Source organism: Erythranthe guttata, chromosome 4, assembly GCF_056151865.1.
Source record: "Erythranthe guttata isolate IM_541 chromosome 4, IM_541, whole genome shotgun sequence".
Taxonomy (NCBI): domain Eukaryota; kingdom Viridiplantae; phylum Streptophyta; class Magnoliopsida; order Lamiales; family Phrymaceae; genus Erythranthe; species Erythranthe guttata.
In genome coordinates, this window is record NC_142536.1 from 4,024,273 (window position 1) to 4,049,190 (window position 24,918).

Genomic DNA, 24,918 nt, shown 5'->3' on the forward strand with positions numbered 1-24,918 from the left:
CTTTGATACGAATATGAAGGTTCAATAAAATTCAATCTCCCGTATGTTGGCTCAACCACCAATTCACACGTATTTATATGTGTAAAATGGTCGATCAATATAAACGGAATTAAAATGTAATTCTTGCAATTTTATTAAGGAGTTAACTTTTACGAAAAATTATTAAATTTTTCGTATTTTGCAGCAATAACATCCAGGATGAGAATTGTGTTTACAAGTTCCGCTTATAAATCCGTCCCTCCGACAAGTTAGTCGACATTTTTCATTGTCGGAGCAATCTCCACGAAACGTCTTGCTCTTATAATATATCATCCTCCCGTCCACCTTTACACCCTCTCGGATATCTGCACACACGTCGTGTAAATACTAAATACATATACAGGCGGAGTCAACGAAACGCAAACAAGTCAATAATATAATTTTAAAAAAAGAATTAAAGCGATTAATTACTTGATTGAGAAGAGACAGTGATAAGCAGAAGCTGCATTAGCATGAATACAGTAATAATAGCCAAATGATTAGAATACTTCATCTTGAGCTTCAATGAAATTTCCCAGAACAAAAATAAATCAGAAAATGAATTCTAATTCCAAATTTGAGACAAGTGGCCCTTCTTTTATGGCATTTATTATGTTATAATATGGAAATAAGTTTTTAATCAATTTTTCCATTTAATTACTTAAACTGGAATTTCACATTATTGATGAACTTGTGGTGATACTTCGCTAGGAGATTTTGGTAGAAAGAGTGAACACTGAGATATTAATGCATATTACTTAATGATTTTTATAAATCCATTTTCATAAAATAAAGAATGGAAAGAAATAATGAAAAAAGATTCAAATTTCTAAAAAAAATCGAGTTTTTTTGGAACGTAATTAGAATTAGTTTTACACCGTCGGAAAATTGGGGTTTTTTTTTTCTCGAAAATACTAATTACAATCCGATTCGTTCGATCTCCATCCTAATATACAAGGGGCAAGTCCACCCTACGGCTCGGGTGGACTCAAGCCCACCCTCAATTACAATTTTTTTCATTATATTATATATATTTTTAGTTAATCAACTCAATTTTTTATTATTTAGTCCACCTAAAATCTAAATTAATGCAATAGAAATCTTAAAAGATTTTTTTTTTACTTTCTATTTTGTTTAATTTTGTCCTACTCTATGCAGAAAAAGTCGTGCTATTTTTCTGTTCTTTTTTTTTTAAATTATTATTTCCCTATTTTTTGATTTTGTCCTACTTTATTCAAAAAAAAAGAAGATTAAAATTTTCTTCCTGAGCTCTGTTCCGAACACCCGAAAAATTAAGCCCATCATTAAACAAATTCTTGAACTCCCCACTGCCTGAATACGAGAGGTTACGAACCATTTAACTGTGACAAAAATCACTTCAATTGAATAAGAAAATTTGCAAGAATAATCAACAAGTGATATTGTATCCATAGAAGAAGCTCAAACAATCACAATACACATAAATCATCCTCATTTATTTCATTGATGAAAAGTATATATAACCAACTTTTCATCCACAGTCTTTTTATTCAATTAAAAGAAAATACATAAATATATTAATTGTCAAGGCAGCAACTCAATTAGGACACTCTTTGTCGTAAACTGCACTTGCATAGTTCCAATTCATGACGTTCCATATGTTTTTCAGATAGTCTGGTCTCACATTTTTATACTGCATATGGCACACAAACCAAGAATACCGTCGCGAATTAACGAAATTAAAAAATAAATAAAACGAAACAAAAGGAAATTCGAGAAGTAATAAATTTACCTGCAAGTAGTATGCATGCTCCCACACGTCTATACTGAGCAACGCAACTAATGTCGGCCCTTTCGTCACAATTGGATCCTGGATCAAGAATTATATATATAACTTCATGCATGCATGATTTCCAAACTGCACCTACTATATAATTAATTAATCCAAAAATACACGTGTGGATATGAAATTAAACGTACGGACCTGATTCGCAGTTGTTTCAACCGAAATCCTCTTCGATTCTTTATCCAATGCCCGCCACTGATGCAAGCAAAAAAGATCAAAATCACACATTTTTCAGCCTACCAAACCTACTATTAATAAGGATGAGAAATATATATATATATATATATATATATATATATATATATATTACCACCCATCCAGAGCCCTGTAAGGCAGCTCCATGTGTGTTCATCTTTTGGATCAAAGCTTCTAAAGAACCAAATTGTTCATCAATGGCGCTGCCTAAACGACCCTTTGGGGGCACTCCTCCTCCTTCCTGCATGTCATTATTAATTATTATGAATGTATATGTATATATGTATATATATATATATATATATATATATATACACACTGATTATATACATATAGTACTGATATACACATGCATGCATGCATGCGGGGAGGATCTAGGGGTTTTTGGTGGGGACTGAAATATGGGGTGAATTAAGAGAATGAAAAAAATATTTTTTATGGGCTAAAATGTACAAAATTTAAATCTTAGGGGGGCCAAAATCTATAAATTAATAGATAAATACCAAAAAAAAAAAATTTAACAGAAAATTGGTAAAAAAAGGAAAAAAGAAAAGTTGCAAGGGCGGGAGCCCCCAAAGCTACACATGGTCCGCCCCTGCATGCATGCATGCATATACACCACTTTAGTATATATATATATATATATATATATATATATATATATATATATATATATATATATATATATATATATATATATATATATATATATATATATATATATTGGGTGAAAATTTAAGAGAAATGGAAGAATTGAAATAAGATTCACACTCACAGAAACAGGAGCCAGATTCTTCCAGAAAATCGAGTGGTTTATGTGCCCTAACAAAGAATCAAACAATAAGAAGCCTCGTCAGTCCATCATTTTTTTTTTAAATAGAAGGAATTTGATGAATGAAGGACGACTTTCACTACAAAAAAAAGTATTTTATGTGACAATTTCGTGTGACAAAAAATAATTTCGTCACACTAGTAGGTATGTTTTATGACAAAATTCAAAGTCGTCACAAAAATGAACATTTTATGGGATGAAAATTTAGTTCGTCACATAAATTCTATTTTAGATGACAATACTATAAAATTGTCGTAAAAAGATGTACGTGATATTTTGAACAATTCACCGGCAATGTGTTGCGACGAGAATTGTTTTCTTACGACAAAACCAATTTCATCACAGTGATTATTTTAGGTGACAATATTAATTTTGTCACAAGGCCAAATTCATTTTAGAAAAAATATTCCTCCCAAAATTTCCCCCGATTATTTTAGGTGTCTTTCCATATTTCTTCTTTCCAACACTTATTATTTCTCCCAAAAAGGTTCTATGGACTTCTCTCTCTGTTATTTGTTCCTCCGCCACCCCCAATCAACCAATCAATTGAGTAATTCTCGGCATACATCGCCCCCAAATCGGCGGCTCAGGCCAAGGGATTGACGCACAATGAATTTATGCATCAATCCATGCGAGCGCTCCGCCGATGAGCTCGGTCGTAATAAGCTCGGCGGCAGGGACGACCAGTCGCACCGTCTAGGGAGCTTCAATCATATGCGTTCTGTTCCTCATCTGCTTCTTACTCAAATCCTTCTTCTACGAAGACGACACTCTCGATCTCGCTTCCTCTCATTCCAGTGCTCTCTTCACCGTCGCCAAAAGGTTCAATCCCCCAATTTTTATTTTTATTTTATTTTTTTTTCAAATGTGAAATTGAACAAGTTTCAGCTTCAATTTTCAATTTTCAATTTTCAATTTTTGATTTTTGATTTGCGTGAATCTGTATTTGATTTTGATTTTTGATTTGTTCTAATTGGTGAGTACAGGCTGGAAAAACTTTATCGTGGAAGCAAAGCCTACGTCGGAATCCAAATTCCCGACCCCGATTCCGCTTCTCTCAAGAATATTGATCTTGTTCTCGTCACTAATCAGTACGATTTCCTTTTTTTCCCTCTTCTGTTAATTGTTTTTTTTTTTGAATGTTAAGTTTTAATTCCCTAAAGATATTTAATAGATCATTCCCCTTTTTACTTGAATTGTTGACAAGAAATTGATTAGTCATGTGTTTTGCTACACAGAGGGGCTGTGGTGATTTCTGTGAAGAATTTATCAGGGTTTGTGTCCACCGACAAGGATGGTAATTGGCTTTGCACCGATGGAAATCACCATAAAACCGACCTTGTGCCGAACCCTCTGTATGATAATTCTCATTTTTTATTAGGAAACCTTCAATTTACCTTGTTGCGTAAGTATTTACCTTCTCTCCTATGTGATCAAATTTGAGGTTTGGCATTATGATCTGAAAACCCGACTACGATATCATCTTGCTCCTCGATAGGTGGTAACCTATAGGAGAAAATTGCTATATTAGCTAGCTTTTTGTTTCTTTGTCGTTGTTATGTCAACTTTTTATACCTCTCTCAATTGCTATAGTCCTCTTCAGTTTCGTTCCTCGTTTGTGGCTCTGTTGTCGGTTTCTTCTTTTTTTGCATTTCTCCAGCGAATTGTTAGGCCTTACACTAATTTTGTGCATTACCGCATTTCAGGTAGAGGAAGCCAGGCAATTGGTTCCTATACTTGAACAAAGGGGAGTTGTTCTTCCAGAAGGATATGTGTCCTTTAAAGTCGTATACCAAAATCCAAATTTCCGGTATGTTTTTCTGTGTCCTTGATACTATGTTTCAATGGTGATTAAAAGTGTTGTTGTTTTCCTTATTCTTCCCTTTTGTATTTTTTATTGCTTTTTTCCTTCATATGTTTAAAGGCTTATTGCAGCAGAACCACTCTGTTGTAATGAACAATTTAGAAAACTATAAATATCAATATGTTGTCAACAATCGCGAGCAGATGGCGTCAACAATTGGTCATTTCTCTCCATTTCTTCATTTGTATAATTAATTATTCAAAATTTATTTAAGGATTTTCTAATGTTTGGAATTAACTTCAGTATTGGAAAATCACATGTTAGAAATGTATTTAGTGTTGTTTGGATATTTGAAATCGAGTTGGCTATCTAAAATTGTGTGTTTGCATAAACTAATCATAATTTAAGTCAGAACAATTTTATCTGAGGTTTCGGGATTGTTTTCAGAGAAATGCACTAACGAAGCCCCTCGGAAAAGTAACAGAAGAGAAAAAGACGGGACAGGTGATCCCATAATAACAAATAATTGCCATTTAATCAATCGGTGGCCAAGCTTCATACCTTATTGCATCTATATTTGTATGTTTCTTTTACTTCATTTAGGTAACATGTATTGTGTATTTCTTCTTGGCCACCGGCTACTGTGATCACCGCATCCGAAGTGCTGGAGCTTGCTGAAACGAGAGCATCGCTCTCCCTGTACGGCGTCATACTGCCGGAAACTCTCAAGCCATGTGCTCTCCGGCGTCTCGGATTTCCCGATGCCGCCGCATTCTGTGCTAAGGTACACGATTGCTCTGATGCCCCGTCAACTTTTCTAAGTTACATCTTTAATCGCCGATGAACTCAAAGGTGATTCTCTCTCTCTCTCTCTCTCTCTCTCTCTCTCTCTCTCTCTCTCTCTCTCTCTCTCTCTCTCTCGATCTCGACTTCAACCCTTGAATTATTAGATGCAGAGATGTAAGTACTTCAAAATTATACAATGAACAGTAGAATTTGTTGTTAAAAACAAAAATTGAAGCGGATTTGTTATGATATTGTTGCTCAATTTGTTGATTTCATATATATTTTTTATATAATACATGGATATATATATTTTAGCAATACATGTTAGCATCTTTAATGGAATATTCTGCTGGAAAATGGGATCAACGAGTGTTTGATCTGGTTAGGCCTATTTACCCAAATCGAATATGTTTTGATCATATAATTAAGAAAAGCCGTTAATTTAGGTAAGTTTTCGCGTTGGATATATTATTGGCTAAGTTGTTTGTTCGCTATCACAAAGTGTTCGATTTTTTTTTTCATTTGTAAATATGAAGATGTTCTTCAAGATGTGAATTGACATCTATTGTTCATCTGTTTTGCATTGTTTGTTCTCTGTGATAACAGGTTCTTATAGAGAATCTTTGGTGGTTCTGCACTTGTTGATGAGATGTTCTTTCATTCTCTTTAGTAAGCTTTATAGTGTGTTAATCATTTGTTTTTATTATTCTTGCAGAATGATGTTGATGGCACCATGTTACATGCTTTTGAAGACCGAAGTTGGCTGGTATTGTTTTTTTATGAAGGTCAATGATCAGTGTTTTTATTTACCTTTTGAATTGTTAAGTAACTTTTTGAATCATCTCTTGCAGGTATGTTTTAAAGAAAATTTGTCTCTCTAAGAAGACAGAGAATTTCAAGAACAAAGAGTGCCACGAGGTTATTTTTTAAATACTTGCATTCTTGAGTGTTCCGGAATTACGTCATTTTTTTTTCGAGTTTGAACTATTTTGCTAGTGGACAAACATACTGTTCAATGAATAATGATTGTCCTAGAGTTAGTTCTAATGCATGCCTGTCTATGTTCGCAGATGAGTTTAATTCCAAAGCTACGCCATCCGTATATAATTGAATTTAAAGATGTTTGGGCTGACTAGGTATTTATGTTGTTTCGTTAATCTTGATTTTCGTGTTTGAAAGATTTTCTAAATTTCTGATATATTTTATGCAGGGAAACTGTATATGCATTGTGACCAACTACAGCGAAGTTGAAAATATGTAAGTAATTATACTTGGCTCAATCTATGTATAGCTTGAACTACTAGTATAAGGTCAAATGATATGTTCTACAGCTTATATATACACACGAGTATCTTTACGATAGATGATGAGAAATAATATTTTTGAATCTCGGCTAATTAGCAATTGTTTATATTTGCTTAACTTTTAATTTTCAATTTGCAGATTTGAAAGTACAAAGAAGGTTGTGAGGAAGAAGGATATCGCTCCACTGAAGGAAGGACGGTGTCTATATATTATGTAGTTTATTTTTTAATGTAAGTTTCAATTTGAATTATTGACTCGGTGTATTTTGTATGTGTAATTGTACGATATATTGCAATGCAATTTTATTTCGGAAATCATTGTTTAGTTTTGTGGAATTGTATTATTAGTTTCTTTAATTTAAATATGAATAATATAAATATTATTTATAATAATTATTTGTTATAAGTTTTTTGTGACGAAATAATTGTCGCAATAGATATTATGTCTCATGTGACAAAATAATTTGTCACAAAACGTAAGTGAAAAGATTACTTCTTGTGACGACATATGTTTTTAGTGACGAACATATTCTGTTTCTGCGACGAAGACTTCGTCACAACAATAATACTTTATGTGACAAATTTTGCTTTTGTCACAATATTTTGTGACGAAAACTTCAGTTTGTCACATAACACCTTTCGCGACGGGGCCTACGCGACGACCCCTGTGACGAAAAATATTGTCACCTAAAGTATTTTGTGACGAAATATTGAGTTTTTGCGACGAGTTTTTGCGTCACATAAAACAGTTTTTTTTGTAGTGTTTTAATAAAATATAATGCAGGACATTTATTTAAAATTAAAATGGGCAAATTACGACCATCCTCTCCTCATGTTTGCATATTATCTTACGAAAAAATCGCTCAATTTGATAAATTTAGGGGCTTTCATTCGATAAAATTGTATAAAATTGTAGAGAAATTGCGGTACGCCAAAATTTCATACCGTTTAGCTTTTGGTTCGATAAATATATAAATAATTACCAAAGTTTTATTAAAAATACTTTTACAAAATTGATTTTATTTTTATTTTTTTTAAATTTATTTTAGTTTAAATACTAATCTTACATATATCAAATATATATAAAATAAAATAAAACTGAATACCACACCGAATTAGCGGTTCAGTAATCTGCATGTACGAATTTTTGTTCGACTCAATTAGATTGGTTTACCGACCGGATGAACAACCCTAGGTAAATTTGACATCGTAAGAGTGGACGTGTTAGACAATACATAGTTGATGAGGGTGGCTGTAATTATGCAAACAAGAAGGGTATTTTCGCAACTATACCTTACCTTGGGGTGGCTGTAACAAGTAGGTAAATTTGACATTGTAAGGGTGGACGTGTTAGACAATACACAGTTGATGAGGGTGGTTGTAATTATGCAAACAAGAAGGGTTTTTTCGTAATTATACCTTACCCCGGGGTGGTTGTAATTTATCCTTAAAATATTAATATCTAATTGTAATTCTTATTTTCTTTTTCTTTTTTTTTTGGAACCATTTTTTGGTAAGTTCCCGACGATATTATTTTATCAGAATACAATATTATTAACCGAACACATGATTATTAATCATCAACGAAATTAATTTATCGTATTTGGAGCATAATATATATACTTGAGTGAGATAATTTCTTTAAGGGCTAAAATCTAATTTTTCGTCATTTTTTTAGCCACGACAACGAACTTGCACCTATTGGAGACACACATTTTTTCCGGTGATGTAAATGTACTTAGGTCAAAATATCGACCAAAGTTAGTATATTAATTCAACATATTTCACATTTACATGAATTTTCGTAACTTAATTCTAAAAATTAGAAAAAAAAATTCAAATTTCAACGGCACTAAATGTAGTTTTATTTATTTATTTTTATAATTAATTGGAGTTGAAATTAATTTCAATTTTTTTTATTAAATATACATCCCCTTTTTTTTTTTTTTTTTTTTTGCAAATAATTATACATCTCTTTAAGTATCTAATAATTTCAGTTTAGATCCGTTCAATTTTTGCTCCTACTAAAAAAAATCGGATTCTTTTTTTCTATTTTAATTTTACGTATCCCAAAAAAAAATATATAATATATATTAATATATAATATATAATATATAATACATATATAGATATACTATTTATAAAAATACCTCCGCCGTTGAACTTGAGTGCGCTCTGCAACATGACAACGGCGGAAGTGTCACCATCAGCGACGGCGGCGGTGAGCTGCTGAAGGGCCTTGTTGAAATTGGTGACGTAAGCCTGGTGGTGCTTCTGGTGGTGCAGCCGCATGATCTCCCCGCTTATCGCCGGCTCCAGCGCCTCGTATCCGTACGGGAGTTCCGGCAGCGTCACATTTTTCGTCAAATCCATCTCTAATTATTTAATTAATTTGAAATTTGCTTCTCTAAATGAATCTTCTCTTTCTTTTTCTCTTCTTTTTAGCTTATTTGAAATTAATTTTAAGATCTGATAATTAAGTAACCCTAGTACAATATAGTACAAGATTGATAGTACAAGAATTTTCATTTGTACGATTATTATATTTTATTTACAAGTTATAATTTCAACCGTCCACCATGAATTCTACCAAACAATTTTTTTGGAAATATATATATATATATATATATATATATATATATATATATATATATATATATATATATATATTTCCAAATCGTTAATGAATATACCAGGTATATTCGTAAAATAATGAATATATGTTTTCAAATCATTAATGAACCCACTATTATTTTACGAATATACTTGGCATATTCATTAATAATTTGTATATATATATATATATATATATATATATATATATATATATATATATATATATATATATATATATATAATTTATTTTGCAATGAGTATATATTGTCAATGATAAAAATTATGAGCATGTATGTACGTGTTTTCAACACTAGCACATGTTCATGGTGTCACATCAAAAAATTGGCCCATTTCTTGTGGTAGGTAACTTTTCTTGAATTGGAATTCTATAATATAATTTATAAAAGCAAATTCTTATATTTGGATAATTATAATAATAACTCAACTATGAATCTTCTTACACCGTTCATTCGGGATCAAATTTAGTGGAATCCTCTAGAATATTCTCCAATTTATATTCGTTACAACTAATTCGCGCTTCATATTCTCTTGGTCGTTTGTAAATATCAGATTGTAGTGCATCAGAAACTGTATTTTTTGAACAAAACGGGTACAAACTAGAAACACATTCCACAAAATTTATAAGATTCTGTTGAATTTGAGATCATGAGGGCGTGGACATATAAGAAAATTAATAGTTTGAGGGGTGGTTGTAATTACCAAAACAAGAAGAATCTTTTCGTAATTTAACCCTACCTGAAGAGTGGCCGTAATTTAACGTACGTAGTACTACTACATAATTCTATTGTTTTTGTTTCCCATAGTACAGAAGTACATCTCTCACATACTTTTTCCATGCATATCATCAAATTTGAACCTTTAAAAATCCCAATTCTCCCTCCTTAATATCTATCTTCCTCTATCTCTCTCTTGTTATTCATCTCTCTATTAAATCTGTCGTATTATCGACCGATCTCTAAGTTCGATAATCGATTTGATTTCACCAGGTGAGAAATTTTTGAAATTCTTGTTCATTATATAATCTGTGTTTTTTTTTTTTTTTATTAATATTATTCTTGTTTTGCTTCTGATTATTAACATAAGTCACATGATTAGTCTTTCTTAATTAATTATGAGATTAATATTTAATATATGTTTTGCTGCAGAACATATATATGGGATCAATTAATCTCTTCAGTCCAATTAGGCCAAAATCAGCTGGTAATTAATTAGTTATATTCCACATGGACCACATGTGTAAATTTTGGTTTACGGTGTTACCGTTTTCCGTTTTTTTTTTCTTTATATAATTTTTTTTTAATAAACAAAGGAGTTAGATTGTGCAGAATTCGTGGTGTCGAGCGCGGTCGCTGAATTTAAAGGTCCGACAATATTCGGCGTCGTCCGGTTAGCTCAAGTGAGCACGGAAGTGACTAGGATAGAAGCTAACTTTAGTCGTTTGCCACCTGGAAATAATCAATATAATTATAATTGGTCGATCAATGAATTCGGCGATTTAACGCAGGGTGCTGCCACCACCGGTAACGTATTCAATCCCACCAACAACGTACACAAGGTATTATATCTATATCTGTATCTATATCTATTGATCAAGTTTCGCACGCGCCTTGTTTGGTGAAATTGATTAATGTTGAATTGATCGATCATCAGCCACTCGGTGAGTTGGGAAGGTTAGAAGTCGATGAGAAAAACGAGTCGATATTCATTTCTGGGACGAAAGAGACGACGCTGAGAGTTGTTGATCTAATAGGACGATCAATTGTGTTATACGCAAGTAGCGAAGGTAAATCTTCTTCGGGTGAAGGTATTGCAGCTGCGGTGGTTGGTAGAAGCGATGAGGGAGGAATTAACGACAACTGCGCAAAGCTTTGCGCTTGTGACGGTACAACTATATGGGAAGCTTTGGCCTAGCTACATAATTTTATTTAATATTATTTCAGTCTTTGTATTTCAATTTGTTTGTATGAAATTAGTTCGACTTGGAATTTCTATGGAATGATCATAAAGTGATACCCGTTGCTTCGTTATAAATGATTTCACTATTTAGTCATCACTTGTAGTTGTTGTAGTTTGAGTAGGGCTAAAAATCGGACGGATCAGATTGGAATTCACTCTTTCGAGAAAATGCCGATTTTTCTCGGAGGAAACAAGAGTGGGTTCTGTTTCTGAAATTTCCGAATCGGAATAAAAAAATTAACTCTGATTGAGAAACTATAAAAAAAAATGGATTTTTGGAACTTACGAAATGTTGTTGGTTGACAGTACACGGTGACTCTAGTGGTTTCTCGTGACGGATAATCGGCTATAAGGTAGCGGCGATTCGGTTAACTTTTGGCCTCTGATTTTTGACAGCAATGGCTAGGGTACGATGTTTATTAATATGGTATTTCATACAAGTACACCAGAAGAAGAAAAACGAGATAAGGTAACAATCGAAAACCGGACTGAGAATCATATGTAAGTTCCTAACTCGAAAGTTTCCGTATCGAAATCGGCTGAAATTGGATATTTCATTCCGATTGCCATCTCTATACTTAAATGATCAATGGCTGGTGATTGAATTTGAATTTTTGATGTATTGGCTCGTTCTTTCATTCATACAAATTTCGTGCAACTTGTTACGTGGCCCTATATGGAAACGTTGAAGCAAAAACATGACATTTAAAACCGGAACACGGTATAATGACCCTATACCTATAAAAATTAAGGGACTCTTTTTTGACATGATCAGATCCGATCATAATACAAAATTCTACGTTTTTTGGTTTGACAAAAATTATACTATTCGAATGGACGGAGAAATTAATTCAAATTTCGATCTTGTTGATACGGGCCTAATTTTCCAAACCCATATTGAAAGAAAGCCTGACATAAAGTCCAATGGCGGCCCAAACTCAAGACCGCCTCATCCACTACAAACTGTTAAAGTCTATCAACTAGTCCCGTATATAACATGTGTAAGCGGCGGATGTTACCACATTCGACCCAACGTCAGAGAAGTAGATGGAAAGCACGCACCATGATGTGCACCGAAAGGAGCCCCACCAACAAACAACGAGCTTGCTTAAGGCAATTAAGAGTAACCAAGAATCGACACAGTTTTCAGTAAAATGGATTGAAGCAACCCGTCTTCAGTAGGTAAAAGTCGTAAAAGGAACTCGCTGCAAGTGACATCACTCTGCACGTACATCATAGTCTGATAAGACAAGGGTTCCACCATACTCATCCCTGTGACAGGTATAAATACAATCCTGAAACGCAAGGTAATTGAGAGTCTCTCATCTCTGGATACTAGATGATCGTTCTTTGCTTCTTTGAGATATATATACTTCTATTTTTCCAGAATTAGTAATTAAAATTTCAGAAATCAGAATAAAAATAATAACTTCAAAATAAAATAATAATAAACAAATCCCAAATTTAAATCGACAAAATTTGAAAAGTCCACCCTAGGTATAATACGAATTTATCTATTTGTTTGGGTGCAAAGTGATATTTCAATATTTTGAAGGTGCAATGTGCGAAACTGTAATAATTAAAGGTGCAGAATGTCAATTACGTTATATAATCGTCACTGCACACTCGAGATTAAAAACCCTAGACGTTTCTAACGCTGCGACTGAGCGCCTCCACTTTCAGATTGCAAAACCAATCCAACAATGGTGGAAAATTTCTCTTCAATTATTTACGCATTCAGTTCGTATATCAATTGTTTTAGCTTTTCTGATTTATTTAGTGTTGAATTTTCATCCACAGACTTTCAAGAGAAGGAACGGCGGCCGCAACAAGCATGGCCGCGGCCACGTCAATTTCATCCGCTGCTCCAACTGTGGAAAATGTTGCCCAAAGGTCCTTCTCCTTCCCAATCTCGATTCGTATTTTTCTCGAACTTTTTTTTTCTTACCGTATTATAAGTTTATTGAATCTGTACTTTCTGCACGGATAGATTATTTGTACCGTAATTGATTTTAGGGTTTCGGTTTCGTTTGTGCTTGGTGTAGAGGAATTGTATCTTTTGGTATTGAATTTTTGGTGTTAGTGTATAAAGCTTTGACCCCCTGTCAAATTAATTTCAGCTGGTTGTGTATGAGCTTTGTGTTATGGTTCTTGAGCCGTAGTGGTGAAAACCCGTATTTCAGATGTTACGTACAAGCTGGTTTTATTGTTCGTCCTCTGTGAATAACCGAACCGAACGATCACAGCTTATTTATGTTCGTTATGACTTTCTAAGCCACTGATAATTTGGGACTAAGATAAAATTGGATCGTCTTACCTTTTGCTTAAAATAGATTAAAAAACTCGAATGGTTGTTGATGCTGATTTTATTTTAATAGGACAAGGCAATCAAGAGGTTTCTTGTGAGGAACATAGTCGAGCAAGCAGCTGTGAGGGATGTCCAGGAAGCGTGTGCTTTCGACAGTAAGCCTCTTTTTTTTTGTGTGTGTGTATTTAAAAGTGATTTTTAGATCTGAACAGTTTGTCGTGTTACGGTTATTATCTTATACGAGGATTTTCCCTTTTGATACAGCGTACACCCTCCCTAAGCTGTATGTGAAGATGCAGTACTGTGTTTCGTGTGCCATTCACTCCAAAGTGGTGAGGGTTCGCTCTCGTACTGATAGGAGGAACCGTGAGCCCCCGCAGCGTTTCAGGCGCCCAAGGGTTAGTTTCCCTGCCTTGTCTAATTTTTTTTTTATACCGGTCTGATATTTTTCCTTGAATTTTCTTTTTTGTCGAGTTCGATGTGTTATTACAATTTCATGTGTATTTCTTGTTGTGCATGAGTTGCCTTATGTGGAGGAGCTCAACTCGATGAGTGAACAAAAGAAAACAACAATCTTATCCCTAAAAGTCTAATCGATATTGGATTATTTTAAAGCCATAGATGGTATCGAGAAAACACATCTAGTACCAGACTTGTGAACAAATACAAGTACTTACTTACTTAGTAGGGAGCTAGTATAATCGAAAGTCGAAACCAATCTACTTTAGCAACCTAACTATGCCTGAGGTCTCATTTGGTTGGGTAGATTAGCCGTGATTAACTAAATTGAATTTGTTTGATGTTTGGTAAGCCTAATAACTTTTCGGGTCGACCTGGAAATATTATGTTATCATCATGCCTTTTAGTGAGTTATTTGTTGGGCCTTCCGGGGTCCAATAAAACAATTGAGTTTCATTAGATTATTTAATTTTATTGTGGCTAATCCTATCTTTGCAACCAAACGAGGCCTGGCTGGATTAATTTTCTACTCATCTTCATGCTGCAATACCGAAATCATGTGTAGAAAGCAGGTTAAATTTCTGCAGTTTCTGTTTCATGTATAGAAATATACTAACCGAAAGTGGTTTCTCTTGTTTAGATAAGTCATGTGGTAGTTTCATGTGCTGGGTTGTTATCTTTTATTGTCTCGTTTACTTGTCTTCAACAACTTGAGCTAAATAGTGTGACCGAGTTATTTATGTAAAATTAATAATGTGTTTTAATTTCATTATTATGGTATCTTCAGTCACCGTACTTAATTGCTGCGTTTTCCACATTCTTACAGGATGATGCACCAAAGCCAGGCCAGCCTCCACGTGTTGGTGGAGCACCCCCTGCTGCCCGCACTTAATTCCTTTATTCTCGAACATTTTTATTACCGGGATTTCTCGTTATGCAGTTTTATTTACCATGACCTTATCCATATATTATCTTTGATTTCGTTAAACTTACAAGTGCGCAATCCTTTGCTTTATGTTTCAAACCGTTCTTGAATTCTGGAAAATTAGTATTTTTGTCCTATTGGTTGGAAATTATAATCTACTATATATATATATATATATATATATATATATATATATATATATATATATATATATATATATATATATATATATATATATATATATATATATATATATATATATATATATATATATATATATATATATATATATATATATATAAAACCTTCACCGGATGAAATACATTATGTAGTTTTATGACGCATAATAATGCACCCCTGTGTATATGTGATTAATGAGTAATTATTTATGAGTAAATTTTGGTAGAATAAAGGAATTGGAAAACGAGGAGAAACATTTTATCCAGAACTATGTGCAATTTTTCATTAATTAATCTAATCCCAATAATTGATTGTAAATCCAAAATGTGGAAATATGAATGTGACATGATCATCCCAAAATTGACATCCTTTTCCCCTTTGGCCCCGCCACTATCTTTGAAAAATCAAATTAAACAACATTAAATTAGCAAACTTGTGGAAATACAGAAACAATTGTTGTCATGTGAAATGTTCACGCGCCTAACTAACATATATATATATATATATATATATATATATATATATATATATATGAACCACTATTATTTTACGAATATACCTGGCATATTCATTAATGATATAATTAATTAATATAGAACAAAATTAATGATTTATTTTTCAATGAGCATATATTGTCAATGATAAAAATTATGAGCATGTATGTATGTACGTGTTTTCAACACTAGCACATGCTCATGGGGTCACGTCAAAAAAAATGGCCCATTTCTTGTGGTAACTTTGCTTGAATTGGAATTCTATAATTAAAAAAAAAAAAGTTATAAATCATTTCATTGCACTAGAGAAGAAGATGAGTGTGACATGGACCAGTAATAGGTAGTATACTATCATGTCATAATCTTGCAAATCCCATTTAATGGACACTAAATATAGACTATAGTACGCGAATTGGAAAATTATATCAATTCATAATTATACATGATTAGAGTGGGTGTGACACGTTATTACTTTATACAAGTGTGTATTTATGAAAGGGGTGAAGTTTTATTTGTAAGATGTTGGTGGCAAGATAAGGTATGTCCAAATTGAAAATACAATGCACTTGAAATTGATCATGAGTTGGGAGTCACATGAAGTGAATTTTATAAGAACAATCATTTAAATGGAATTAATTGTTGAAATGAATAGAGAATAATGAGTGATATATTTAACACAAAAACATATGTTTCAGGTAGCGTATTAGTAAGCAGTCATTTGCATCTATGATCTATTTAGTCATGGGTTCGAGATACCAGAATGAGAAAAACTGACTTAGAAATAATATTGTTTCGTAATTGATCGAACGGAAGAAGAGAAAAGCGAACACACGATGCGCGAGTTGCGAGGCCACGCAAGAAAGTGACGTTGGTCAACATATCTTCTCATATATAAATGTGTGTGAGTGTAATAAATTACTACTCAAAGATATGAATTGATGTTGCTTTTCTCATTTTAAGTTTTAGGTGGATGGCAAGTTTAGTAGGTTGGGGTTAGAAGAAGTAAAAGCATGAGAAATTTGGGGCATTTTGCAACATAATTAAATTGGATATTATTTTTTATTTTTTTTCTTTTAGCCCCCCACCCCCACCCCCACTTAAGGGGAAAGAAATAAGAGAATGTGACACCCACTTGCCACTTATAAGGCGGGCAGTGAGCTGTGTAGTGCCTATTTTTTCTTGTTTCGTGTTCACATGAACAACTTAAATCAATCACTAAATAAATTTAGGATAAATTTATGATAAATTACGCCTATCCTGTAAGATCAAATTATGAAAAAATATTTATTGTTTAGGTAATTACAACCACCCTCTCAACTATAATTTTTTTTGTATTTCTACTCCGGCGGTGTCAAATTTAGTGGAATCTTCTAGATTCTGAGAAATATTTTTCAGTTTGTACCCGTTTTACTGCATTTCAGCTCCACATTTTGAAACAAAATGATTATAAAATGTGTCATAGCATGTAAATATCAGATTGTGGTGCATCTGAAACTAAGTTTTTGCACCAAACAAGTATAAACTAGAGAATATTCCATGAAATTTAAAAGATTTTGTTGAATTTGACAGCATAAGAGTGAACGTGTAAAAATGTTAATAGTTGAGAGGAATAATTGTAATTATCTAAATTGAAGGGGTATTTTTGTGATTTAACCTTATCTCACAAGGTGATAGCCGTAATTTACCCAATAATTTATTCACACGAAATAAGACATTTTCTTTCTTTCTTTGTTTATTTTAATAATTCCCAAACAAATTGGGGGCAGGTCAAAAGAGTAAAATATATTTGATGAAAATTTTGGATCAATGATAAATAATAATAAAGAAAATGAAAAGTCTTTCCCCCAAATTATTAATTGTGTTTAGTGTTTACCACTTTTCAAGATAGGAACAAAATAATAATTTTATTTAAAATATAATTCCCAATCATTAAAAGGGAAAGTACGGTGAGTCAAAAAAGAGTTTTCAAATCAATAATATAATTACATCAATCTTCACATATTAGAGTAAGTATAAGTAATAATTTTGAAAAGAAATCAAATGACTATTCCAACAACTTTCATTATTTCCCACAAAATTTGTAACTATAAATATCCCATCGTAAATTATGAGAAATTTCAATTAAAATAATTTTATCCTAAAATGTGTTTAATTGGAATCTATTTATGTCACAATATTATTCTAGTAAAAGGAATTTTTTTAGAAGTATCATTAATCGGAATGGGGAACTTAGTGGAACGTTATTTTAAATATTGATCACTTAACACACATATATATCAACGATTAAAAAACACTAGATGTATTTCAACAGATATAATATTGGATAAGCCCAATTGGTTAATGGGCAGAAAAACGTAAAAAGCGAATTTGAGAAGATAATAACAAATCGTCAGTTACGAATTTGAGAAATTATAAATCGAATTCCTATTGGAGAAGTCCATAATTGTATGGATAAGCTCACACCATATTTCAGAAATTGAAATGGAATAACATCAATTCGTACAAATTGAGAAGTTATATTTATTGTTTTCAGACATTATTTTGGACAAAAATCTTATTTATTTGATTTGTTAAATATATGATATTATCATGATTTATAATATTGAGTACCATTGCGCATGAAAATTGAAATTTATATGGTAGGTTAGGGTAATTCGATTGGTAAAAGAATCCAAACATAATTTTCCATAAATTAATTACAATTTCCATAAATTAAATTATAATTTCCATAAAATAAATATAAATATTTTAACGATGAACACGTGTCATCCGTTTCCCTCCCTTTCGTCGCGTCACCTTCCTTTGCCGCGCGCCACAAAGTAGATTTTTTGACAAATAATAATAAATAATAAAAATAAAGAAAATTAAATAAACAAGGAAAATAAATCCGAACCAGTCCACACACACACAAAACAAATATATAGATACATAAATATAATATACCCTGTAAATATATATATTGTAGAGAGAGAAAGTAGAGAGAGAGAGAGAGGGCGAGGAAAAGAAACGGAGGGTTTGTTTCAATTTCTCGTCACCGCTCTGCAAATAACCAAATGAGGGTTGGAGAAGACGCAAACAAACAAAACGCAATTGTTATTGCAATTTTGTCGTCTTCTCAGAATTTCTCCTTTTTTTGTTTTTCCGATTTTCCGACTTTTTAATTGTGTGTGTATGTATACATGTATGTATATACACAAATACAGTGGGGGATCAATGGAACCGAAACCCCAAATTTAAAACCCCCCTTTTTCAATTTTGCCTTGTAGAATTCTCTCTCCTTTTTTTATGTAACAGCAAAAAACAAAACGAGAAACAATCAGTAATGAAGAAGATGGTGGTGAAAGCCCTTGGGGATTCTTCTTCCGTTACTGTTTGATTTTTTTTTTTATTTTTTTTTATTTTATTTTTTGCGAATAGAAAGGGCTAAAAAAATTAGGATGGGTGAGCTTGGGGTGGAGATTTCAGAGGTGGATTTGGGGTGGAAGTCATGTACAGTGACTGATCCGGCGCCGTTGAGCGAGGAGTGTTTGTCGGCGGCGGCGGAGGCGGCGGCGCAGCAAGTGGTGAATTGTGTGCACCCTACACTTGACTCGGAGGAGAAGAGGAGAGACGTCATTGATTATGTTCAGCGGCTAATCAAAAGTCAGATTAATTGTGAGGTAATTCTGAAGTCAATTCATCTATGACTTTTGGTTTACAGAAAAAGTCTTCTTTATGTCGGAATCTGAAGGTGGCCCTGTTTCTATGAGTTGAGCTTTTTTATAATTTTATAATTTTTTTTTAAATCTTGCTTTTAGGCCTTTTTTGCAGGTTTAATTATTAATTGATTGTTTTCGATTTGTGGGAAAAGGTGGTGTTATTATATTCATTGAGAATAAAATAGGTTCTGATCTTTTGCTGCAATGCCGATGCATTTGTATGTCGATCCAAAGATTGTTTTGGGGTTTGATTATTGTTAATTCATGTATTGTGTCGAGGTCGTATGTGCGGGTTTTGTTGATCTGATTCACTGTGTAATGGTAGCTGATTGAAAACTTTTTAACTGATCACTGAATACGTGTAGCTGATGTCATTATATTTTATTTCCTTTTACATGTTTATAAAATCTTCGATTGTGTTTTTTTCGCTTGGGATCATCTCCAAATAGATAATTCATATATCGTGCTATGTATTGATTGAATCTTCTTGTAGCTCTAAAACGATGTTTCTTAGTTCATTCTCACTCTGCGATGAATGTTGATCAAGAAAACCGCATGGTAGATGTGCAGTCCAGACGAAAAAGATATTCTAGTATTCGTTAAGGTATTTGGTTGTTTAAAGGGTTAATTTGGTGTTTACGTCTCGCAGGTTTTCCCGTATGGGTCAGTGCCTCTCAAGACATACTTACCTGATGGAGATATTGATTTGACTGCCGTTAAAGGTCTTGAAGGTGAGGAAGTCTTGGCTCATGAAGTTTTTGCTCTTCTACAAAGAGAAGAGAAAAATGAAAATGCTGAGTTCCAAGTTAAGGATCCTCAATTTATTGATGCTGAGGTAATATTTCGAAATTCTTCGTAGCAGCTCTTTTTATTTATTATGTAGCTGATATTTTCGACTTTCAAACCTGCATATTGTTTCTTGCTTTTTATGTTTTTATTAATGGGAATACCTTCTTATGTTGAACATAAAAGTGACTTTGGGATTATGCATTGTCTCTTATTTTCAACCTGTTTTGGGGAATATTAAGATTTCGGAATGCTGATTATACTCTTATGTGGAAATTGGGTTTGCGGTTCTTTTTGAAGGAGACACTTGTTCAGAATACTATTTCTAGTGATTTAATAATGTTGGTTGGTTTGGTGATCGACTTTGTTTGCTTCTCGATATATATTTATAAACATCTTGTTTGGTTTATTTTTATCTGATTACGTCTGTTCTTCTGATGGCAGGTTAAACTCGTGAAATGTCTCGTGCAAAACATTGTGATAGATATATCATTCAATCAATTAGGTGGACTTTCTACACTTTGTTTCTTAGAGCAGGTAGCAATCATTTTTTATATTCTTGAAATACATACACGCATGCCAATTTTGGTGTTTATGCCATTCATATTTTGGTATATAGTCCCTTGATTTATAACAATTTTTGAAGAAGATTGACTTAATTTCTTTCACTTGATTTCCTACGAACTTCTTTGCAGGTTGATCGCCTCGTTGGGAGAAATCATCTCTTTAAACGCAGCATTATCCTCGTTAAAGCGTGGTGTTATTATGAGAGTCGTGTACTTGGTGCACACCATGGTTTAATATCTACGTATGCTTTGGAAACACTTATCCTCTACATATTCCATCTCTTCCATTCATCCTTAAGTGGCCCATTATCGGTAACTACTGTGATTATGCGGTTTTCGACGTTCAATTATGAATTTACATGCAAATGAATGGAGTAGTCAAATTTTTTAAGGTTGTTTCTATATAGGTGCTCTACAAATTTTTGGAGTACTACAGCCAGTTTGACTGGGAGAACTATTGCGTCAGTTTGAAAGGGCCGGTTTGTAAATCATCACTCCCTGATATAGTGGGTAAGAAACGGTGTTTTCAATTATGGAAATGGTCTGAAATTAATTCACAACATTGTAACTGTGTCACATATTCCCACACCCGTATTATTTTAGTTCTTGAATAATGGTTGCTCCTATTCATTTTATCTACAGTAAAGACACCAGAAAGTGAACGGAAAGATTTGATGCTCAGTGAAGAATTTTTGGAGAACTGCATGGAGATGTTCTCAGTTTCGTCAAGAGTGGTTGAAGGAAAACCGAAAGCATTTCAGACAAAATATCTTAATATCATTGATCCGTTGAAGGAAAATAACAATCTAGGACGCAGTGTTCACAGAGGTAATAATAATATCATCTATCGGTTATAACCTCTTTCTTGAAATGATTTTCTCGCACTGTAATGAGCTAAATTATTACGTCAAATTACTATTTAGTGGGTGATACCAGATTAAACTGCGACTGTATTGTAGTCTCTGAATAATTTGAGTCAACTAATAGTCTTGCTCAATAATAAAGTTCACAAAACTATTTTTCAGTTATCTTGGAATTTCAGATTTACTGTATTATGACATGTGTTCTTATTGGCCCTTTGCTCCCTTGTAGGCAATTTTTATCGAATACGAAGTGCTTTCAAGTACGGGGCCCGCAAGCTTGGTAAAGTTTTCCAACAACCGAAAGACAAAATTGCTGATGAGATCAGTGAGTTCTTTGCAGATACCATTGCAAGGCATGGAAGTGACTACCGAAGTGGCACTCAAGGGTTGACGTTAGAATTTGGAGACGAAGATTCTTCGACTGCATATTCCTCATCCCCTGTTGAATTGTCCTCCGAGGATGACATCATCTTGAAATCATCCGTCTGTGACGATAACGACAGTTTAGGGTTAGAATTCAAGAATGAAAGCAACCGACATTCTGAGCTTGCAACTTCTAATTCCAGTCTAATTAATGGCGTGCCGGAATATGCTTCGAGCAGCAATAACAGTTCTTGGAACCATAGCCACAAACCGTTTTACTGCTCTTCCAAATTATCTGCTGAAAATGAGAAGTTCTGCTTGGATACATGGTTGGATAACCGCGAAGAAAACGGGGAAACGAACAATACGTATCAATGGTGTTTGGACAACTCGCATGCAAAGTCAAATTTCACAGACCATATTGCCCTTGATTTTAAGGAGATGGACTTGAAAAGCGTGGGTGGAGAATCGGAAGCTTTCAATCCTTTGGCTGACCTTAGGGGTGATTACGAGAGCCATATTAGGAGTCTTTTATACGGTCAACTATGCCATGGGTTTTCTTTATCTACATCCGTAGCGTATCATACGCCATTCTTGCCTTCGAGGGTTTCGAACAAAAAACCATTATCTGATACTCTTCCTCAACCGATGCCAGCCTGTCGGGTTCAATTCTCTCAAATGAGTTCAACCCCATTTCAAATCGAGCAAAACGTGGGCCAGTTAGCTAATTTTGCACAAAGGGCATCACAAGGAACCGGCACTTACTTTCCGCATGTGGTAGGGTAGTCTTTTTCTCCTCAGTATTTGTGTCTCGTGTTTTATCTCTGCGTAATATATATAGCTGTGATCTACTCTACGCAGAATGCTTTTAACAGGGAGAGACCTACACAAGGCTGGAGCAGAAACAAGGCACCACCACACAATCATCATAATCATTTTCATAGGCATAAACGAGTTAACGGCTCGTGTGCTTATACTGCTCCGTCTCAGCCAAAGAATTCCGAAAATGGGGTCGATGAAGTTGTACCTTCTGCAAGAAGAAGATCTCAAGAATCGATGAGCCAATCACCTCGTTCGGTTAATAATGGGGATCAAAAGAGCCGTAAGTTGAGTAGAATTGAATTTGGTTCGATTGGGAATCTTGCAGAAGAAGTTATTGCAGCTTCTTCGGGTGTTATTGCCTCGACTCAGTGTAGTAGTACTAAAAAAGAAAGGTGTGAAAAAAAACATATATATGCGTTTAATGCTGTTAGATAATAATGTTTTAATGCTCTGGATAATTCATTTGTTGGGGTTTTTTCAGGGTTTCAGTGCCGATAGTCCACCTTAAGAATGAAGATGAGTTTCCCCCGTTGAGACAATGAGACTGCGTAGAAGAAGGGATTTGGATATGGTTAAAATTGTACAAAAAAAAAAAGAGTGAGAAAGGATTTATATCGAGTTTTAGATGAGTCTAACAGACTAGAGAGAGGAGGGCTTTTTAGGTAGGTATATAATTGGCTTTCTTAGTTTGCAATCTCTGAACTGTTTTTTTTTTTTTTGGAGACTGATTTCGGGTTGTTTTATGACTGTTTTACGGAACAGGATAGCTGTAAAGTAGGGTTTCATTTAGTACATTTTGGGTAGAGGACACCTAATGCCATTTTTTTGGTGGCAAGTATTATCTTACTTTGTTACAGGGAATTTGTATATTGACTAGTCCTGCTTATGGCGTCTGATTTTTTCGTTTTTGTTTTTATTGGACAAATGTTTTATGAAGTGGCGTGTGACGAAAATGTGTTTGGGATTGAGTAGTTGAAAAGTTCGACGAAATTCGATTGGGGAAAATATATTTGATTGAGAATTCGGCTGCTGGATCTGAGAAACTTTATAAAGAAAGCGGGGAAGTTCTTACAAAACCAAAATATTGGGATTGGGCACAAGACTCAAATAAATCTCGGCGGCCCAATTTTTGGAAATGTCCAAACCAATTAGTGTTCAGTTCATAGTCAACCCTCTTGATCATAGTCGTTCATAATCAACCCTCTTGATCATAGTCAATGCTCTTGATCTTGATCTTGACCGTTCAGATTATTTTGTTTAATTGTAAACGTCCATTCACTTGGACTTTGCTGTCTCCTCTCAACCATGGTCTCAGTTTGAATGTGCCGCTTCTCTCTTATCTTTTCTCCCTCTCTTTCTGAACAGTACCTTTGTCATTAGGTTATCATTTTTCGGTAATTCTTTACAAAGTCTTTGCCGTACATGGCCGACTTTAACTTAGGAGCAATTTTGTTGCCGCTTACCATTGGTTTTGTGCCTATTTATACTGCCCTTATAAGAGAGAGGGACAAATGTAATACCTTATTATCTCTACGCATCCTTAGGTTTTCTTCTTTCAATCCCATTATGTTACTGATTGAGTCTATGATGGAGAGAAAACTAAAGTTAACTGAGTGTGAGAATGTTCTGTTTGACTGGTTGTCTGTGTGGTTGTGACTTGGTGTTGGTTTCCGATTGGAGTCGCCATCCATTAGAATTTCTGGATCGAACATTGGACAATAGGGAATTGAACCGTTTAAAAGTAATAACATTTCCATATGTTGAAACTACTGTTTTTTGTCCATCTCTTTCCCTTCTTTATTTTCCGATTTCTATTTTATGTATCATTATATTTGTGTACCTAACAAATTTGTGCAGGCGAAAAAGTGGTCACAAACTCTTAGTCAATCGCCCCCTACTTAACAATAGTCAAAACTCAAAAGTAGGTGCAATTTTCAAAATGAAAAGAAATGGTCCAAAGAATACTTACTAATATATAAATTTAGTAGTGTGCAATTTCAAACGAAAAGAATTAGTCGTCAAAATAATAATTAATACTTGTAATATCTAAATTTAAATAAAATAATTTAATAGTAGGATAAAATCTTTTAGACTAAT

The 24,918-nt window shown here is 33.6% G+C and overlaps 5 protein-coding genes and 1 long non-coding RNA gene across 16 annotated transcripts; 4 read left to right on the forward strand and 2 right to left on the reverse strand.

Annotated features, from left to right (window-relative positions):
• Nucleotides 1-109: 109 nt before the first annotated feature.
• On the reverse strand, nucleotides 110-585 carry LOC148770945 (uncharacterized). Its single transcript, XR_016030743.1, has 2 exons — nucleotides 451-585; nucleotides 110-344 (listed from the first exon to the last, which is right to left on the reverse strand). It is a non-coding gene; the product is annotated as an uncharacterized LOC148770945 (long non-coding RNA).
• A 789-nt stretch (nucleotides 586-1,374) lies between these two features.
• On the reverse strand, nucleotides 1,375-9,299 carry LOC105961657 (superoxide dismutase [Mn], mitochondrial). The gene is made up of 6 exons (XM_012985935.2): nucleotides 8,915-9,299; nucleotides 2,814-2,860; nucleotides 2,154-2,279; nucleotides 1,982-2,038; nucleotides 1,790-1,867; nucleotides 1,375-1,690 (listed from the first exon to the last, which is right to left on the reverse strand). The coding sequence occupies exons 1-6, from the start codon at nucleotides 9,135-9,137 to the stop codon at nucleotides 1,595-1,597; spliced, it is 627 nt and encodes a 208-aa protein (XP_012841389.2). The 5' UTR covers nucleotides 9,138-9,299; the 3' UTR covers nucleotides 1,375-1,594.
• LOC105976834 (uncharacterized) lies at nucleotides 3,318-7,079 on the forward strand. Of its 10 annotated transcripts, none has more exons than XR_016030737.1 (11): nucleotides 3,318-3,692; nucleotides 3,857-3,961; nucleotides 4,109-4,225; nucleotides 4,577-4,680; nucleotides 5,122-5,178; nucleotides 5,278-5,458; nucleotides 6,176-6,226; nucleotides 6,312-6,378; nucleotides 6,531-6,596; nucleotides 6,671-6,717; nucleotides 6,904-7,079. XR_016030737.1 is itself a non-coding variant. In XM_088816526.1 (10 exons), the coding sequence occupies exons 6-10, from the start codon at nucleotides 5,436-5,438 to the stop codon at nucleotides 6,980-6,982; spliced, it is 267 nt and encodes an 88-aa protein (XP_088672652.1). In that variant the 5' UTR covers nucleotides 3,318-3,692; nucleotides 3,857-3,961; nucleotides 4,109-4,275; nucleotides 4,577-4,680; nucleotides 5,122-5,178; nucleotides 5,278-5,435; the 3' UTR covers nucleotides 6,983-7,079. The 10 variants fall into 10 exon arrangements, 6 of the variants coding, with proteins under 6 accessions (XP_088672652.1, XP_088672653.1, XP_012857550.2 ...); XR_001174504.2 differs by having other exon boundaries at nucleotides 4,109-4,167; nucleotides 5,278-5,526; XR_016030738.1 differs by having other exon boundaries at nucleotides 4,109-4,167.
• A 906-nt stretch (nucleotides 9,300-10,205) lies between the features above and the next one.
• On the forward strand, nucleotides 10,206-11,475 carry LOC105957258 (copper chaperone for superoxide dismutase, chloroplastic). 2 transcript variants are annotated; one of them, XM_088816524.1, is made up of 4 exons: nucleotides 10,206-10,387; nucleotides 10,547-10,601; nucleotides 10,718-10,956; nucleotides 11,052-11,475. In XM_088816524.1, exons 2-4 carry the CDS (start codon nucleotides 10,556-10,558, stop codon nucleotides 11,310-11,312), a joined length of 546 nt encoding a protein of 181 aa, XP_088672650.1. In that variant the 5' UTR covers nucleotides 10,206-10,387; nucleotides 10,547-10,555; the 3' UTR covers nucleotides 11,313-11,475. The 2 variants fall into 2 exon arrangements, with proteins under 2 accessions (XP_088672650.1, XP_088672651.1); XM_088816525.1 differs by having other exon boundaries at nucleotides 10,263-10,387; nucleotides 10,727-10,956.
• A 1,488-nt stretch (nucleotides 11,476-12,963) lies between these two features.
• On the forward strand, nucleotides 12,964-15,197 carry LOC105961579 (small ribosomal subunit protein eS26x). The gene is made up of 5 exons (XM_012985833.2): nucleotides 12,964-13,063; nucleotides 13,158-13,250; nucleotides 13,736-13,820; nucleotides 13,930-14,063; nucleotides 14,951-15,197. Exons 1-5 carry the CDS (start codon nucleotides 13,061-13,063, stop codon nucleotides 15,014-15,016), a joined length of 381 nt encoding a protein of 126 aa, XP_012841287.1. The 5' UTR covers nucleotides 12,964-13,060; the 3' UTR covers nucleotides 15,017-15,197.
• Nucleotides 15,198-18,537: 3,340 nt separating this feature from the next.
• On the forward strand, nucleotides 18,538-23,757 carry LOC105961493 (uncharacterized). The gene is made up of 9 exons (XM_012985746.2): nucleotides 18,538-19,382; nucleotides 20,071-20,256; nucleotides 20,652-20,744; nucleotides 20,903-21,085; nucleotides 21,181-21,283; nucleotides 21,416-21,601; nucleotides 21,866-22,776; nucleotides 22,861-23,213; nucleotides 23,303-23,757. The coding sequence occupies exons 1-9, from the start codon at nucleotides 19,161-19,163 to the stop codon at nucleotides 23,361-23,363; spliced, it is 2,298 nt and encodes a 765-aa protein (XP_012841200.1). The 5' UTR covers nucleotides 18,538-19,160; the 3' UTR covers nucleotides 23,364-23,757.
• The last annotated feature ends 1,161 nt before the right edge of the window (nucleotides 23,758-24,918 follow it).